This window comes from Pelmatolapia mariae, linkage group LG3_W, assembly GCF_036321145.2.
Source record: "Pelmatolapia mariae isolate MD_Pm_ZW linkage group LG3_W, Pm_UMD_F_2, whole genome shotgun sequence".
Classification (NCBI taxonomy): Eukaryota; Metazoa; Chordata; class Actinopteri; order Cichliformes; family Cichlidae; genus Pelmatolapia; species Pelmatolapia mariae.
The window spans coordinates 9489115-9509120 of record NC_086229.1 but is presented as its reverse complement, the minus strand read 5'-3'; the positions used below and the strand labels follow the sequence as shown (position 1 = coordinate 9509120).

Below are 20006 nucleotides of genomic sequence, written 5' to 3'. Positions count from 1 at the left end.
GAAAGCACAGCGTTATTTGCTGGAACATCCATTAACAGAAGGAACGTTTACAAAAAACAAACTAAGAACCTCAAACTCGAACTAAAACTAACTAGATTCATGAAACTAAAGTACGAAGCATAGACTAGGAGAGGAAACTGGAACTTCACCTGAAGATGGGGGCAAGACACAGCATGGAGAAGGTGAGGGTGACGGTAACGATGCGACAAAGAACTGAGGGAGACGCTGACATAAATATACAGAAAGATATCGATGACGTGACAGCACAACTGACACAGATAATCAAGACAGGGGAGGAGCAAACACCACATGACGTACACTGATGGAGAGTACAGGGAATACACAGAGCCGCAGACTGGAAGGGGAGAGACACGGAAGATCCCAAGGCAGACATGACAGGCAGGGAAAACAAGATGGAATAAGACAAGGGGAAACAAGAACTCCCACTACAACGTAAACACAGACACACAGAGGAAGACACAGGGGCGAAGCCACAAGGGGAACCCTAATAACCAAAAGCTAAACCGAACAACCTAGGTACTATAGAATAAACACTGTGGACCTGAAAACACAAATACTAATACCAAATGACAAAAAAATACAAGAAAACTCAAAACACTGGGTCAAAAGGACCCAGGACCATGACAAGATCAAACTTGTGCCTCAGTGAGATGGGAAGGATTCAACACATATATAGAGGTGAAATTCTTAGCTTAAGATTAAACAGCAAAAGAAGGGAATGGAAACCCTGGATAAACAGATTAAATATTTAGAATCAGACTTAAACGTTAATGACGACTCAACAAAATAAAGTGAATTGTTACGTTTGAGAACTGAATATAATAAATTATCTTCTGATGCAGGAGCAAAAAGTCTAATGTGGCTGAAGCAATCTTATAATGACTAAGGAGAGAAAGTGGGAGGACTTTTGGGAGAATTAAGAAAATGCAGAGTGAAAGAACAATTAATAGTCTAAAGACCTCTTCAGGGAATGTAACAGTAGATCCGTTGGAAATGAATGACAGCATTTGAGAGAATTTTATGAAACTTTGTGTAAATCAGAATGTGCTCAACCCTTAGAAGAACAGGACATATTCTTAGATCGACTTCAGTTCCAGACACTAATGGAAAACACAAAACAGGAATTAGACAGACGTCTAACTATTAAAGAGATATCACAGGCTATCAAAAGCATTGAGAAATTCTGACATAGGCCTGACCATGCTCGTCAGGCCTTTGACAGAATAGAATGGTCAAAATAAACTGTTAAAGATGTCGAAGAAGCAAGCTCCTTTAAGCAATTACTTTGGTGTTCCTCCACCTCCAAAGAAATGTCAGAAGGAGTCCGAACCGCAAAAGAAGCACGTATTCTCGGAATTTCTGAGAATACGCGCTCCACATTTCTTTGGAGATGGGGGAACACCAAAGTAATTGCTTAAAGGAGCTTGCGTCTTCAACATCTTTAAGAGTTCTAAGCAAATGTCTGTCCTCCTCCAGAAAATCTTATGTACGCAAACACACGTTGCAACCTCTTATCTGGTGCGCGTCTTTTATTTTGACAGCGTATGCGCACCTGCGGACAACTTATGTGCACCCCTGGCTATAATATAAATGATTCAAAATCCTCCATCCTATTTCTGAACAAGGATGAAAGGCTAAATCCTATCATACAAACCCAGTTTCTCTGAATAAATGGATGACAATGCCCATATCAGTGATTGGCTGTATAAACATGATTAAAATGAACATATTTCTGAAATTTTTGTGTCTGTTCCAGTAATTTCCTTTGGCTCTTCCAAAGGAATTCTTTGATAAGTTAGACAGTATCTTTAATGGATTTATTTGGAATAACAAAAAACCTACACTAAGACTTCGCTTGTTGTACCTGCCGTATGAAAGAGGGGGGTTACAACTCCCTAATCTTAGACTGTATTACTGGTCTGCACAGCTGCACTCAACCATGTTCTATTTTCTATGTTCACTGAGACACCCCCAGTCTAGATAAAAACTGAACAAACATCAGTAACAAATCTTCAATTACATCTGTATTTATACTCTGCAAGCCCAAAAAATATTTTTTAAAAAATGACAAATTACCCTTATTTAAAAACCCACAATTAATATTTGGTATAGGGCCCATCAGTATGTGGGAAAAAAGTTTTTCACGTTTTTCTCGTCTTTTTATTTGGGGCAACACATGTTTTAAGGCAGGAAGAGTTGATGGGGGGGGGGGGGGGGGGGGGGTCAAAATCTGGGCAGATAAAGGTGTACAGAAATTGGCAGACCTTTATAAGGATGGCAACCTTCTTACATTTGATCAGTTGTGCCAAATATACAACATCCCAAAAAACTTTTTTTTTCAATATCTACGAGTTAAACGTGTCATTATGTCAAAATATAAACAGATTGTATCCGAGCCACCATTATCACACCAGGAGAATGTCATAATTCAAAGGACGGTGAGTAGACGTCATATCCCTTCAATCTATACAGCTCTATTAACACATGATAATGAATTCACCACTTACAAATTGGACACATGAAGGGCTGACATTCAAGAGGAGATGCAGGAGGCAGACTGGGAAACTACATGTTTAAAAGCCCAAAGGCAATCAATTAATACAAGGATGAAACTTCTCCAATATAAGTGGTTGATGAGAATGTACATAACCCCCGTTAAACTGAATTGCTGGTCACCTGTTATCCCAGACAGTTGAAGTAAATTTATAGACGAAAATGGCATTCTGTTTCACTGTGTAGGGAGCTGTCCAAAATTACAGCTGCACTGGAAATCAATCATGCAAATTCTTTCTAAGATTGTTGGAGTAAATATACCTGTCGAAGCAACAATGTGTGCGTTGGGTATATATTTCCAGAGAACTGTGATTTTAGCTCCAGACAGCTAAAATTAATTGACTTTAGACTCCTGCAGGCTAGACGGTTAATATCTTTGTATTAGAAGTAAATAGATGTACCCTCAAATCATATGTGGATGAAGGAGATGGCATCATGTATTGTAATGGAACGACTTACTTATATTGTCAGATGAAATAGGGTGGATTTTGAAGAAATATTTTCATTCTCATCTTGTTTTGTTTGTTTTACCTGTGCTGTGCATTGGTTTTATTTGATTCATTTATTTTATCTATATTTGTTTATTTTGGGGACTATGTTGTTTAATATAAATTTTATGTTAACTGTACTATTATCATTTGCTTGTTCTGTAATATAAAACTTAATAAATATATTGTTTAAAAAATCATGCTGGCAGTGGAGGAATTTGGATGTTGGACTGTGTTTTGTATGATGTGTGTATGTTTTGTATTGGACTGCTGTCTGTAAAGAAAATGGCCATTTCGGTTTGGATTTCAGTGTTAGACAGACTTTAAGGTGGAATGAAGAGTTTTAGAGTTTTACAGTGAATTATCGAGTGGAGGATTTTGTTCTTCTTTAACACTAGATTTACTAAACCTGCGCAAATTTGCGTAACCTCCCTAAACCCAACACCCCCTAGAATTACTGGGTTTTTTATTTTCTGGTGCAAGTCCCGAGGTGTTAAGCACCCCTGCTGAGATTTTCACAGGTCGTCAGGTCGTTTCTCCTCCAGCTTTTGTTGTGCAAACCACCCATTATCCTTGAGGCCTGGCACATTTACATTTGCTCACTCAGAGTTGCTCAGATCCAAGTCAGGCCAAACCTCTGTGTTACAACTTTCAGAAATGCCTGCCGTACCTATACAAAATATCCCACACATTGACTGACCTGCAAATATAAAAGACACACATTCACACCTTCCTTGACTCTCAGCACAGACCTTCCATTGTTCCATTGTCACTGTGTATGTGAGGAAGTGGCATTGCTTGACTACAGCACAGTGCTGTGCATAAAAGCAGACTGACCGAGGCGGGAGAATGATTTCTTGTTCGCATTTCTGAGAACGCACATCAGGATGGCCTCTGTATCACTGCCACGCAGGAAGAACCTCTCTGCTCAACAGGCTTTGGCCTTGCTTCAGGAAATGGACGAAGCAGATTCTGATGGAGGAGAGGTTTCATTTGTCCAGCAGGCCACTGATACCTCCTCAGAAGAATCTGAAAAGGAGACGGAACAAGAACCCAACATGCCTCCACGAAACAGGCCCTGTGGTACTGGGAAGCCCAGCCAGAGCCACACGGCAAAAGACGGCACTGTGTGGGTTGAGGAGGACATTGGAATGCCCAGTGCAGTAGCAAATCGTTCGTGCTTCACTTCACTGTCCATTCACACAGTATATTGCAACCAAGCCAGACAAATTTGGGACCAAGTTCTGGATGGCCACGGATTTGGACACCAAATATGTCTGCAGTGCATCTCCTTACTTGGGAAAGGACCCCAGTCGTCAGAAGGGAGAGGCTGGCAGAGAACGTGGTCATGAAACTGATGGAGCCGTTTTTGGATGATGGAAGAAATGTCACAACGGACAATTTCTTTACTTCACTGTTACTGTCGCACAGACTGCTGCAGCGCAAAACAACGTTACTGGGCACGGTGAATAAAGTCCGGCGTGAACTTCCCCAACTTGCAAAAGATACTGCAAAGCGAGAGGTATTCTCCACTTCAGTGCTTAGAAGTGGCAGTGTCTCCTTGACAATTTATGCACCTAAGAAAAACAAGACTGTTTGTGTTCTAAGTTCCATGCACCAAGACGTGATGATCGGTGACGGCAGAAAGAGGAAACCCAACACGATAACAGACTATAACCACATGAAGGTATGTGAATGTGTGTACAATTTTACACCAGTGCTACAATGTTTTCTGATGTGTGTTATACAGGCCTATAGGGAAAAAAAAACATTGTACAAGGCATGTACAGGGTGGACAGGCAAAAGAATTTCTTGGTCGATTCATGCAGCTCAAGGAAATATTAGCACAGAGGCAGGCTGCTGAAGCTGCTGCAGCTGCTGTGCCAGGGACTGTAAAGACAACGCTGTGCCAGGTTTACCTGTGCAACATGTCAGAAATTCACCTGTGCCAAATTCAGGGATGATGGACACTGGGTCTGCAAACACTGTAAAGTTTGAAACACTTTGAAATAAAACAGACTTGTGTATCCATATATTGTGAATGTGTGTCTTTTGTATGTAGGTTGTAACACAGAGGTTTGGCCTGCCTTGGATATGAGTAAACAAATGCCAATGTTGCACAAACACACACACGCGCGTGCGTGCACACACACACACACACACACACGCACACACACACACACACAGCAAATCTGCATTTATTTGTCCCACAAGTGGAAAATCTGCATTGTCATTGCAAAAAAGTGGACAGTGCAAGACAAAAGCAGCTAAATAAAAACTGTACAAAGAGCACGGTATAGAAAGTGCACTATACAAACAATCTGGAAACATAAATATGGACACTTGTACTGAAAAATATTGGTGTGTACACACACACCAATATTCTTTACAAATCCTACCATGTATATTTATGGATTCTTTTCTAACATTCTGTCTCTCACAGTTGACGTGTACCTCTGGTGCAAATTACTGGCCTCTGTCATCATTTTAGGTGGGGGCACTTGCACAATCGGTGGCTGACGAAATACTTTTTTGCCCCACTGTATATATATATATATATATATATATATATATATATATATATATATACCTATCTATCTATTAGGGGTGCAACGATACTCGTATCGATATTGAACCGTTCGATACAGTGCGTTCGGTTCGGTACGCATGTGTATCGAACAATACAACATTTTTAATTTATTTTATCAACTTTTCTTCTGACGTTGCTGTGTTGAGAGCTCAGTGGATCTGCGTTCGACTACTCCGCCTAGGCTGCACTGTCGAGCGCAGATCCACTGAGCGCAGCGCAAGCTAGCAACACAGAAGCTAAGCTCATTACAACATGGCAAATTGAACCTCCCCCGCCCGCATTCAGATCTGGCTTTTGGAACTATTTTGGTCTTCATGTGAAGCATGACCCTGAAGGTAAGCGTGTCATGGACAAAAGTAAAACAGTATGTCGGATGTGCCACACAATGCTCAATTACACTGGTGGGAACTACTGCGTTAGCGCAGTTAGCTTGTTAACGTGTTGACTCCGTCCAGCCCCACGTACCGGTCGATCCGCGGTAGCTCGTTAACGGAGATTTGCCGTGTTGTGGTGTTAACGTCATTTCAGATTAAGCTGACAGCACTAGTGGGAACACAATGAATATGACTGCACATTTACGCCGACATCATCCTAGTGCAAAGACAAGTGGAAGCAGACAAAAACAACAAGCACGCATGCTACAAACTTTACCCGAGTAATTTAGACAGCTGTTAGCACATGATTCTCCTTATGGGGACCTGATATGTTTAATATGCTGCTGGGAATATAGCCCAGAAGAAGCGTATAGTATAGCTTTTATTTTGGAAAGAGCTATTTCTCTGTAATAAACTCTTTTCCAAAGATGAGGGATTTCTCCATCAGATAGATTTATTTTTTTATTAGTTTGTTGTTTCAGCAACATTAGATTAAAAAACTGTAATTTTGAGTTAAAATATATATTTATAATTTTAATAAATGACAAATTAAATAAGCATGAACATTTTTTTGTATCGAAAAAATATCGAATCGTGTCACCAAAGTATCGAACCGTACCGAACCGTGAATTTTGTGTATCGTTGCACCCCTACTATCTATGTGTGTGTGTGCGCGCGCGCGTGCGTGCGCGTATGTATGTATGTATGTATGTATGTATGTATATATATATATATATGTATGTATGTATATATATGTAGCTATAGATGTGTGTCTGTGTGTATAACTAGACTTTATGCATATTATGTAAGGTGTGGCTATATAAATGTATGTACAACTCTGTGTATATATGTTTATGGACAGGCATGCAATGTAGTGACAAGGATTGATAAGAACTAATATTGCATATGAGAAATATTACACATAGAAACTACCATGGTGTATTGTACGCTGCAGGTAAGGAAGGATAGTAGCCTTGCAGGGAAAGAAAGACCTGAATCTCTCCTGGTTGGGGGTTGGGAGAGGGTGTGTTTGCACAACAAAAGCAGGAGAACAATGGAACTGAAGACCTGTGAAAATCTCAGCGGGGTGCCAAGAGGTGTTAGGGTCGGGGGAATTTACGCAAATTTGCGCAGGGCTAGTAAATCTAGTAGTACGGACTTGCACCAGGGAATAAAAGGCTCAGTAATTCTAGTGTTAAATGTTTGAAAGGTTTGATCCTCAGTGTGGATCAGTATAATATCAGCCTTGTGTCTGCAGTTCATGTCAGCACAACTTCCACATCATATTCATCTTAGCACATCTAAAAAACATGGTGACTGACCCCAGAGTTTCAAGTCTACATCCTGGACTCTCCAGAAAACCACACAGCTGCTTCACTCCTGAATCCTGTGGTTTGTTTACACTCAGGTCCAGCTCTCTCAGATGGGAGGGGTTGGATTTCAGAGCTGCTGCCAGATTATCACAGCTGATCTCTGACAAACCACAGTCCTTCAAGCTGTATAAAGAATAAAAGATGTAAGTTTATTAGACAGTGTGTGCTTGAAATCATTCAGCGTTTCATAATCTGTTCAGAGATGAAGAAGGCTCAGAAGTATAGAAAATGGAAAATCCAAACAGCTGAAGCCAACAGGAAGCAGCTTCAAGCAAACACAACAAGAGAAAAAATGCTGAATTTTTCAAATTGAAGTTGTACATTCTGCTCAGTAAAAAAATAAAGGGCTCAGTCTTTATCTCCAAGAAACAAAGCTGATCATGGAGACCCACCAGTTCAGTTTATCTGTGGACAACACGAGCATCCTTAACCAACTCTGAGAGGTGAGCCCTAGGGTTGGGTATCGTCACTGATTTCTATAATTGACTTGATTCCAATTCACAAGGTCCTGATTTGATTCGATTTAATTGAATTTTGACTCAGTCAGTCAGAAATGTTATATTTCTACTTATTTAATAGTACTGACCTGCACTGACCTGGCCTGGCTTTTTATAGCAGATAACCTTAAAAATATTCTGCAGTAGAACAAAAACTAAAGAAAACCATGAATCAACAGATGAACGTCACCTGATGCTGCTGAAGGGAAGCAGAGCAAAGTTACAGAGGTTTGGTTACAGACTAACAGCTAAGAGTTTTATTATTTGGAAGAATTTTAAAAAGTTTCTTTGGTATTGAACAGCAGAAATAAGGCTTTTTTGTCTGAGATAAAAATAAACAAAAAACAACAGCAGTCGACTGGTGTGTAACAAGCAAGCTAATAATGCAAAAAATGCAAAAAAAAAATGCATTATTATCATGGTGGAAGTAAAACAGCAACAGTAAGAGGGAATTCATGACAATCTTTATCAAATGTGAAGCATAGTTTGGATCTTCTTTTGCCACTGGTTCAGTGAATATTGGTCGGAGACAAAACCTGCAGCCTAAGAATCTGTGAGATGTCAGCTTTCAGCACCGTCGGCGCCATCGGGTGAAAGATCCACTTTGTGTTTACATCTTTGTGTGGAATCAGTTTCTCTGCTCTCATTTAATGTTTTAGCTGCTTTATGGTTTATGGTATGGTTGTTTTTGTGAGCTCTAACCTGAGATTCTTGTGTTTCTGTCAAATTACATTTGTTTTTAATTGATTCAGGATTTAATACATCAATATGGCATTATTCAAACTCAAATCGATTTGAATCGGAAAATTGATTTTTTTAAACCCACCCCTAGTGAGCAGTCTTTGGAAGCCTTTACTGTCTGATAGTGATGTTTAAACGATAGCTCAGAGCAGGATTTGGATCATTATCTTGCTTTTCTTCTATTATTATGTTTAGCTTCTCCTTCTGTTACGACCCCCTCTGCTAGGCGTCAGGGGAGGAGTAACATACACAAGCCCCCAACACAAAACTGAGTAAAGAAAGGTTTTAATTTCAAACTTTAAACAGAAAACCGACGGGGCTGTTCAACAGACCACTGAGCAAACAATTACTACATAAAGAAAAAACAGTCAAGAGTAAAAACTAAAGGTTAACTAAGGCAAGCTGGCCGCACACAAAATAAAAGCTAAGGGTTAACTAAGGTGAGCCAGCAAACACGAGACTCTTATAAAACTAAGGTCGGCTGAATATCAGAGGTTACAAACACAGTTCAAATCAAACAAGACTCTAGTAAAACTAAGGTCAGCTGTATATCAGGTTTAACACAGCAAACAGGTTTAACAAACAACGTTCACATGCAACGCAGACAAGGAGGACACTGCATGTTCACTTCAGAGCAGCAGTTCCCCATAGTGGGAAGGATCATCAGCCTTTTATACTCCCAGGTGCAGACAATCAGCCAGTCAATTGGTCTTGGAGTGGTCATGGGATTTCCAGGCAGCCAATCGTCCGCGAGGTCTGGCACACTGTGATTTGCATAAAAGAAGGCTGGCACAGGACTCCCAGCAGCCAATCCTCCACAAGTCCTAGCACACTTCGATTTGCATAAACAAAAGGGCAGTCTCACTCCCTCCAAGGCCCAGGGCCGTAACAGCTTCACAGATATTCTCTGAGATATTCTCGGAAATGTTTCCCACTGTTGGACAAACTTGTCATAGTTTCTTCATAATAGAGATCTCCTGTGGAGTCTATCTGTGCACACACAGTACTTCCAAACTCATCTCATACTGAACACACACACTTTGTAGGAATCATCAGTACTTTGACTGTTGCTCAGGTTAGCTTCAGGTTAGCCATTTAGCATTTCTCCAGTCTGAGTCACAGAGCGTCACATGACGTGACAGAAGCTGATTGGTCAGCTGCAGTGATGGTGGTGAAGCAGCATTAATGATGATGCTGTAGAAGAACAGGAACACGGGGATATCGGACTGTTAGTGGGTTTAGTCATTCCTGCTGCTGCTTTTTGTCCTTCTTATTGGAGTGACCTGCTGAGAGCTCACACTGTTCTCTGTAGGAATGATGTCCGTCTGACTCGTCACATGTTTGGAGGCATGTTTGATGTTTGCTCTTCTGGAAACTCTCAGTATCAAATATGGAATATGCAAAGGAATTGAGACACGCTTCAGTCTTTATGGACCTGTTTCTGTACCTGCCACAATCATTCTACATGTTTGTACATCAGCTTATGAAATCCTGTCTGCTGTTAAAGTCTTTATTTATTATTCCTCACCTGCTTCACTGTCTGTGTGGGCGGCCCCCCACACAGAAGCTTCCAAACAGTAGACACAGCTCCTCGCTGGAGCTAAACTTCTGCTTCATCTCCGCCTCTTTTCTTCATCCTCCATCTCTCTTTTCTCTTCTTCAGTGTTCTGTAGCCACGGAGCCTCTCACAGCCATTAACACACCCATACCTGACCAGCTAGCATTACGCAGCATGCCGTGCAGCAGTGTCAGTTTGTAAATGTGCAATAATTCCTGCTCCAAACTGTTTCTGTTTTACAGATTGCTGTGTGCCATGACCTTTAAGATAAGATAAGATAAGATAAAACTTTATTAATCCCTCGGGTGGGTTCCTCTGGGAAATTCGGTTTCCAAAAGCACAGCACCGACAGAAGTTACAGAGCGTGAGCAGAGTATTATATATATACACATATAAATACAGAGACATATATAAATAAAATATACAAAGGGGATAAATAGAATAAATAGAAATAAAAAATAAAAATACAAGTGAATTGCACATTTCCAGTATTGAAGTCTATTGCACCGTTGACTATTAACAAAAGTATTGCACAAAAGGTATTGCACAGTGAAGTGAAGAGGCACTACAGATTAGTTGTTCCCGCCTCCTTTGTCCTCCTGTTTCCCCTCCCTCTCCCCTCCATTGCACAGTGAAGTGAAGAGGCACTACAGATTAGTTGTTCCCGCCTCCTTTGTCCTCCTGTTTCTCCTCCCTCTCCCCTCCAGAGAGGAGTTAAACAGTCTGATGGCCTGAGGGACAAAGGAGTTTTTAAGTCTGTTGGTTCTTGTCTTTGGGAGAAGCAACCTGTCACTCAACAGACTCCTCTGGTTGTTTATGGCCGTGTGCAGAGGATGCCCAGCATTGTCCATAATGTCCAGCAGTTTTTTTAGTGTCCTTTTCTCTGCCACTGACACCAGAGTGTCCAGCTTCATGCCGACCACAGAGCTAGCCTTCCTGATCAGTTTTTCCAGCCTGGATGAGTCCTTCTTCGCTGTGCTGCTCCCCCAGCACACCACAGCATAGAAAAGTACTCCAGCAACCACTGACTGGTAAAACATCCTCGGGAGCTTCCTGCAGATGTTAAAAGACCTCAGCCTCCTGAGGAAGTACAGTCGGCCGGCTTTGGGCTTTTTTATACAGGTGCTGCGTGTTGCATGACCAGTCCAGTTTATTGTTCACCCACAGCCCGAGGTACTTGTACTTGTTGACCACCTCCACCTCCTCCCCCTCTATCTGAACCGGCAGTGGACCTTCTCTGGACCTCCCGAAGTCCACAACCAGTTCCTTAGTCTTTGAGGTGTTGAGCTGCAGGTGGTTTGTGTGACTCCATGCGACAAAGTTCCTCACCAGACTTCTGTACTCCTCTTCCTGATCATCCCAGATACACCCCATGATGGCTGTGTCATCTGCAAACTTCTGAATGTGGCATAATTCAGAGTTGTAGCAGAAGTCAGAGGTGTACAGGGTGAAGAGAAGAGGGGACAGCGCAGTTCCCTGTGGTGCTCCTGTGCTGCTGACCACAGTGCCAGAAATGATGTTCTTCAGCCTGACGTACTGTGGTCTGTCAGTGAGGTAGTCGGAGATCCAAGCCACCAGGCAGGGGTCCACCTCCATCCTGTTCAGTTTTTCCTGAAGCAGACAGGGCCGGATGGTATTAAAAGCACTGGAAAAGTCAAGAAACAGGATCCTGACCGTGCCTTTACCCTCATCCAGGTGTGAGTGGGCTCTATGCAGGAGGTACAGGATGGCATCCTCCACTCCGACACCCGCCTTGTATGCGAACTGTAGTGGGTGCTGGGCATGTTGTACCTGTGGTCGGAGGAGTTTGAGGAAGAGCCGCTCTAGAGTCTTCATAAGATGTGACGTCAATGCCACCGGTCGGAAGTCATTCAGCTCACTGGGCCAGTTCCTTTTGGGGACCGGGACGATGCAGGATGTCTTCCATAGGGCGGGCACTCTCCCCAGTCGCAGACTGAGATTGAAGACTCGTTGTAGCGGCTCCCCAAGTTCAGCAGCACACGCCTTTAGCATCCTGGTACACACCTTGTCTGGGCCTGCTGCCTTTCTGGGGCGAAGCTTCCTCAGGTGTCTCCTGACCTGATCCACTGTGACACTGGGAGATGATTGGGAGGAGGGGGGGAAGAAGATGTCTTGCTGCTGAGAGAGGGATTGGAGGAGGGGGGTGTCATAGTGTCAGGAAGGGGGGGGAGCAAGGGAGGTAGGAGAGTGGGGAGAGGACTCTGTATTAAAGGTGAGGGTGAGGGTGGGGGGGTTGTGGGCTGGTCAAACCTGTGACCCTTTGACCTACTAAAAAGAGTCAGCTGTGGATCATTCATTGTTGTGTCTGATACTTAGAACTGTGAGGAAGAATGCTACATGGGTAATCAGGGTCCTCTCTCTCTGAATTAGGAAAGGTCAGCGGGCCGCTTGGCACCCTGCTCAGGGCCGTGTGTGGGCTGCAGGCCATACATTGAGTATCACTGTTTGAAATGTGAACATTGTTCTGCTACACTCAATGGACTAAACCAGAGAAGAAGAAACTGACTTTACCACGGAGATCCTCAGTGTGGATCAGTATAATATCAGCCTGATGTCTGCAGTTTAGTGTCAGCACAACTTTCACATCATATTCATCTCAGCACAACTAAAACATGTGACTGACCTCAGAGTTTCAAGTCTACATCCTGGACTCTCCAGAAAACCACACAGCTGCTTCACTCCTGAATCGAGCAGCTTGTTGTTGTTACTCAGGTCTAGCTCTCTCAGATGGGAGGGGTTGGACTTCAGTGCTGTTGCCAGATAATCACAGCTGATCTCTGACAAACCACACCAGCTCAATCTGTATAACAAAATATGTAAGTTTATTAGTCAAAGTGTGAGCTTGAAATCATTCAGTGTTTCATAATCTGTTCAGAGCTGAAGAAGATTCAGAATGTAGAAGTTTAGAAAATGGAAACTCCAAACAACTGAAGCCAACAGGAAGCAGCTTCAAACAAGCACAACAAGAGAAAAAACGCTAAGTTTTTCACATTAAAGTTGTACATTCCTAACAAGAGTATATTAAAGACAGCATCACTGATTATCATCTTCTGCTCCTACAAAGAGGGATTGAGGGAGATGACAGAGAGATGGTACAAGAGCATCAAGAACCCAGCAAGGAAATGAGCAGAAGGATTTTGGAGCTTGTTGGATTGAAGCTTTCACAGAGACTTGTTTTACTGGACACGACCAGGACAGAGACTTTTAATCCCTGGATTTGGATGAGCTTTCTGTCTTTATGTTCAAAAATGATGCTGTAACTCATTGACTGTCCTGGAACTTTCAGCAGTATTGTTACATCCTTACCTGAGTTTCCACAGCTCTTATAACAGCAGTTCATCGTCATGAACTCTAGGTCAGGAGAGCAGTGTCTGTCCACAACAGTGCTGTTGTTACACCAACCTTCGTGCACGTAGATGGAGAGCCCCCCTCCTCTGTTCTTGCCGGAGTGACTGTTCCTGTCCCATCTGTGTAGCATGCGGCCTGCTAGCTGCACCGTGGCATCTGGGATTTGTGTAAATAACCATGTCTCTGTGATGATAAGCACACAGCAGCCCCGAACATACAATTACCAGCCAGCTATATTTCTAAATCGTACGTCTTGTGTACCACCGTCTGCATCGCCTGTTTGATCCAACAACGATCCACAGAGATCCCGCTGGTCTCTGTGGTCTCTATCTTGTCTGGAATGTTGTGTGTGTGATGAAAGTCACTGGAGATGGTCATCTTCATTTGGAAACCGATGTCGAACATTTCCAGACGACTGTAATGTCCAGTTGTGTAGGTAGACGAACATACAATGCACGATAAATACGATAAACACACAAAAAGGCACAAATAGAGAGAGCTGCTGTAAGCTGCTGCGTCTATGCAAGCCACCATTACCCCAATCGCCAGTATATCACCGATGTTGTTCCTTTCTAACCAAAGATATGGGAATGAGCTCCACTGAGTTAGCGCTACTTTCAGCTATACTTTTTATACAGCTATACTTTCAGCTACTTTCAGATATAAACTGCTACAGTCTGCTGATTATTTCTTTGCCACCATCACAGGAGCTCTTTATCCTGTTCTTCACTCTCATTGGTTTTTTGTGTGATTGTTTTTAGAATAGTAGTCATTCTTATTGTTCAAAGAAGACAATCAGTTGTGACTAACACCTAGCACCTTTAACACGATCCAGCCCGAGCTGCTGAGGGAGAAGTTGGACATCCAGGTGGAGGCTCCACTGGTCCAGTGGATCAGCGACTACCTGACAGGGAGATCGCAGTTTGTGAGACTGCAGAGTTGTGTGTCAGAGTCTGAGCAGCAACATAGGAGCACCCCAGGGAACTCTGCTGTCCCCTTTCCTCTTCATCATCTATACGGACGACATTAAGTACATCACAGAAACTTGTCTCCTCCAGAAAATCTCTGATGACAGGGCCATCACATAACACACTGGCCGACATAGTATACAGAAACATCTGTACCAAACATGGCCTGGAAGTCCTGAGGTCAACATGGAAAATGCTCCCAAGGGTGGCGGAGAACAACAGAGCTAAGATTATGTGGGACTTCCAGATACAGATGGACAAAAATGTTGGTGGGTAACCAACTGGACATCGTGGTGGTAGAAAAGAGGATACATAAATGAATAAATAAATTAAGTTAATACATAAAAATATTAATTTCACAGTACTCGATACAGTTATAGATCCAGAGGGCAGATTCTTAATCTGCCCTCTGGCTTTCCTCATTCTTTCACGGTTTTTTCAGTGCACTCTCTGAACACTTAGCTGGCACACTTGTTCTTGGAGGCGACCTCAACCTTGAACTAAATGAAGAAATTGATAGGCTCAATACAGCAGGAACTCAGCGTAATAGGCAGTCCACAAATATAATCAAACTATATGTTTTTATATTTCAGACACTGAGATTCACCCTATAGCTGTCAGCGATCATGCTCCTGTATCTTTAACACTAATGCACAAGAATAATACTACGCCAAGTAAAAACTGGAGATTTAATACATCACTGCTTAAAGATGAAGACTTTATTAAATATTTTAAAAAAGAGTGGACTTCATATTTAGAATTTAATGACACTCCCGGAACATCAGCTTCTGTTCTATGGGAAGCAGGGAAAGCTGTGTTGAGAGGTAAAATAATTTCTTCTCATCACATAAAAAGAAAGAAGAAAAAAAATGTTCAGAAATTAGAAAAAACCATCAAATCCCTAGAAGAAGCCTACGTGTCCCACCAAGATCAGGAAACATTGAACAAAACACGCAAAACAAAACTAGAATTAAATGAGATAATTGATAAAAAAAACAAAATTCTTAGTACAAAGACTACGCTTATAAAATTATGAACATGGTAATAAATATGGTCAATTTCTAGCAAACCAGCTAAAAATAAAGAAAGAAAAAACAACTATATGTGCTGTTCAAGATTCATCTGGGAACACAATATATGAACTGAAACAAATAAACAACATTTTCAGGGATTTCTACACTGTAAAATGTAATATTGTGTTTAATTAAAAATATTAAATAGGCTGAACTCAATTTTTATCAATTTGTTATCAGATCTCGATTTAAATACGTTAGCAGTACTTTTTATGGAAAAACGCTGATAAACTCCATTTATTTGAGTTGTCTTAACTTAGAAAAACTAAGTAAGCTGGAAGTTTTGCTTCTCAGGGCGGAAGGATGAAAGATGTGTTTTGAAAATGCCACGTGACTACCGTCCTCCTCCCTCCCGGATCAGTCTGCATGTTCATGGCGCCAGCATTTGTTATGGAATATATTGAGCAAACCTGGAGATATTATCGTTGTCATTGCTGTGGATCTTTACTGATTTAGTGAGTAAATGTTTACTCTAATTCAAACTGATTTTGTGGCTTCTCTTAGTTTAGCACCAGGTTTCTAATCTTGCTAGTTAGTTAGTGTTAGCCTAGCGTTGCTGCTGCCGCTGGGCTCATGTTACTTAAAAATTTACACCACAGCCTTAAAAACCTTACATAAAACTATGTCTGGAAAATTTTCTGTTGATTGTTTGAAATAAAAAAGTGAGATAAGAGCCCAGACAAAATTCTTCGGGAGGTGCAGCCGGGTGGGGTGTGGGGGGTATTTTCAATCCATAGCCATAACTAACTAACTAACTAACTATATATATCATGTTTAACCTGAGTAGCAAAAGACCGCAGGGGGGTTGAAAACAATAAGCCAGGAGTCAGCTGTGCTCACGGACTCTATCAAGCCTTGACCTCCCGGTCAGCTATCGTGCTGGTGGATAACAGAGCTCTCCGAAAACGTGGAAGCACTTTTGCAAATATGTGATATTTTGATAAATTAAGTAGATATTTGAGCATTACACAGCTACATTCTCGACTGAAAATATCTTAAAAGGTTATTTTGTGACCCAGAAAGGGTAGTCTAGGGAAAAGGAGGATCACATTTGTCGGCCGCGGTTGTCCGAGCCTGTGCGTACTTGTAAGCGCGGCAATGGCCGGGGAGCCCGGCTAAAAGACGTATTACTTTTTCTGGGTCACAAAATAAACTTTTAAGATATTTTCAGGCGAGAATGTAGCTGTGTAAAGTTCAAATATCTGCTCGATTTATCAAGACATCACATATTTGCAAAAATGCTCCGATGTTTTCGGAGACGTCCATTTGTTGTTCATGCTTTGTGGCAGCTTTTGAACATCTGTGGCATCTATTAATGCCAAATCTAGCCTTCATTTAACAACATAAGCAAACTCTATGTTACAATGATTGCACAGCCATTAAGGATCAAATCAGTTTCTGAAAAATGTTCTGTTTTTTTCTCCCTCTGCTTGCTTCTTACTGTCTTTGAGGCTTGGGACCAGCACTCCTGTTGTTGGACAGAAAGACATCAACTCAGTGGTAAGTGTTTTTGTTTTCCAATATATTAGCAACTGTCAGTGACATTTATATTAATCAGGCTGAACTGTAATCATACTTTAGATCAGCCTGTTTTACTTATTGTTTTGTTTGTGCTTTGGTTTGGGAAGTTGTTTCTTTACTGATCTTTTCCTGTCTTCTGTTATTAGACTTGAGATATGACTGCACTATGCTGTTGCTGTGACTCCAGTTAATTCTACAAGACATGCTGTGTAAGTAAACAAACAACAACAGTTTGGTCTGCATTTCTTGAAAGATCACATCCCCCAAACTTAGTTTAGAGGGTCTACACTGTATATAGTGAAGTCTGCAAGTTTTGTAACAGCAAAATTTGTTTTGTGCCCAAAATAATTTTGCACATCATTAGAATGAAAGTTATTGGCCATGTTTGCATAGCCCTTTTTAAAATGAGGCTTTCATGACATTATTGTGTGTTGGGTGGTGGTCACAGCTATCCAGACTGACAATTTGGGACATTGAATGTCACCTCTCCGGTGGGGAGGGAGCCTGAGATTGTGTAAATTGGAGTGTGTTCTATACCAAATGCACAAAAAAATGTTTTAAGAAAGCAATTAAGTTCATGTTCCAAAAATTATGATTGTTTGGTTGCAGGTCAACAGGAGAGATGAGTCCTCCGTCACAGATGGTGTGGTCAGTGAAGATGGTCGCCTGCAGGTTCAAGCTCATTGCATCTCCAACCTACATCCACTGCCACTGTACTTAAGGGAAGTTAAAGACTTTCTTCTGCACCTACATTTGGATCACCTCGATCCATGACAGTCATTCAGGCAGTAATGCCTGGACTGGAAACAAGCCATCCTTAAAATAATACAACATTCCAGCTCATGTGTTGGAATGGAAAACAAATGTGTCGTTTAAATTAGAGACTGCACTTGTGACAGAACAACAAATATTTTATTTTGATTATATAAGTAATGTAAGTACAAAACAAACTGTGGTAGACCTAAACTTACTTTCAGAATAATTACATCTGAGACTTTGTTTCATTGTAAGATTATAACAGTGATGGCAATATAATTGTTTGTTGTTCAGCAGAACAGTGTCCAGTATGTTGACTGTTGTAATTTGTTGTTTGAAAATAAAAGTTGGGCTCATTTTAACATCATTACAAAAAGTGTTGTTAATTATTTTTAATCATATTCATGGTACCTCAAATAGTTTTTTCATGTAGTTGAACTTGAAATGTTTGTCAGTAGGTAAACAATTAGTATTGTACAGTCAGAAATATCAAGTTATTCTTAATACTTGCAATGTTTAAGTTGTCCTAACAGTCATCTTAAGTAAGCTTTACTTAGTTTTTTTGAGGCAACGAGTTTCCTCAATTTTTTTTGAGTTCTGGGAACTAACAAGGCTGTACAGTGTACTCAAAATGAGGAAGTTGCCCTAACTTGGTCATCTTACGTAAACTTGATCCAATTTTTTTGAGTTCTGGGAACAAATGAGCTTGTACAGAGTACTCAAAATAAATAAGTTGTCCTAACTTAGTCATTTTTAGCTAAGCTTTACTCAATTTTTTCCCAGAGTTCTGGGAACTAATTAGATTTTACAGTGAAATAGCTTACCCCACATAACCTCTCCACTCTGCTATTTTAAATTTGTTTATGTTTTATGATTGTGTAAACTCTTTGCTTTTATATTGCTTTTTTACTCTACTGTGTACAGCGACCTTGAGTGTTTTGAAAGGCGCTTTCAAATAAAATGTATTATTATTATTATTATTATTATTACTACATATGTCATTTATATATAATATGAATAATTTAGGGCCCAGCACACAGCCCTGAGGAACACCACAAGTTACCTTCAACTGATTAGATTTTACATTATTGATTTCGACATATTGAAATCTGTCATCCAGGTAACTCTTCATCCACTTGTATGCTATCCCTCTTATACCATATCTCTCTAGTTTATTCATTAATATAGAATGATCAATTGTATCAAACACCTTTTTTAAGTCTATAAAAACACCAACAGTATATTGCTTATTGTCTACTGCAGTATATCCCTTCTACAAGTTCCATCACTGCCATTGAAGTGGACCTTTTTGCTCTAAAGCCATATTGGTTATCACTTATTATTATCATTATTATTCTTCTCAATATATTTACAAAGTCTATTAACAAATATCGTTTCTAAAATTTTTGAGAACTGTGGGAGTACTGATATTGGCCTGTAATTGGTAAACTGACATCTCTCTCCATTTTTATGGATTGGAATAACTTTTGCTACTTTCATTTTTGAGGGAAAAACTCCAGTTCGAAAGGACAGATTACAAATGTATGCAGAAGGTTGCACTATATATTCTTTAATACTTTCAACTAATGTCATGTCAATACCAAAACAGTCAGTGGACTTTTTATTTTTAAATGTTTTCACAATGTTAATTATTTCTCTATGAGTTAATGCACCAAGAAACATGAGGACACATTCTGAGTAATGAGTTTATTTAGGTCGTTATTATTTATTGACTCTGGAATTTCTTTTGCTAAATTAAAGCCAACATTTACAAAGAAATCATTAAATTCATTTGCAATGATGACGCTCACAGTGGTCCAAGGGATCGCTCAGGGAGTTTGTGTGTTCGCTCAGACACATGAAAAATTAGAGGGAACATTGCTTATAAGTGTAATATAAAGGAATCAGGATATCACTGAGAAACGTACCTGTAACAATGGAGCAAATTTATATAATTATGTAATGTATTTACACTTAATGGTTTTTAGCAGCCCGTGCAGTGATCACTATTACAGAATCTGTTTTCAATGCAGTGTAAACTGAATACGATAATAAATATATAAACATACATAATGGAGTAGTTTAGTGCCTTGTGAGAAAAAAATATTTGCACTTTGCACACCA

At 40.7% G+C, this 20006-nt stretch overlaps 1 protein-coding gene across 1 annotated transcript in view; it reads right to left on the bottom strand.

Annotated features, from left to right (window-relative positions):
* Window positions 1–20006, bottom strand: part of LOC134620409 (NACHT, LRR and PYD domains-containing protein 12-like) — a 365684-nt gene that overhangs the window by 7972 nt on the left and 337706 nt on the right. Inside the window, exons 10-11 of the mRNA XM_063466576.1 lie at window positions 12840–13016; window positions 7368–7522 (exon numbers count right to left, since the gene is read on the bottom strand). Coding sequence (XP_063322646.1) covers window positions 7368–7522; window positions 12840–13016 — 332 coding nt within the window. The remainder of the gene's footprint in view (window positions 1–7367; window positions 7523–12839; window positions 13017–20006) is intronic.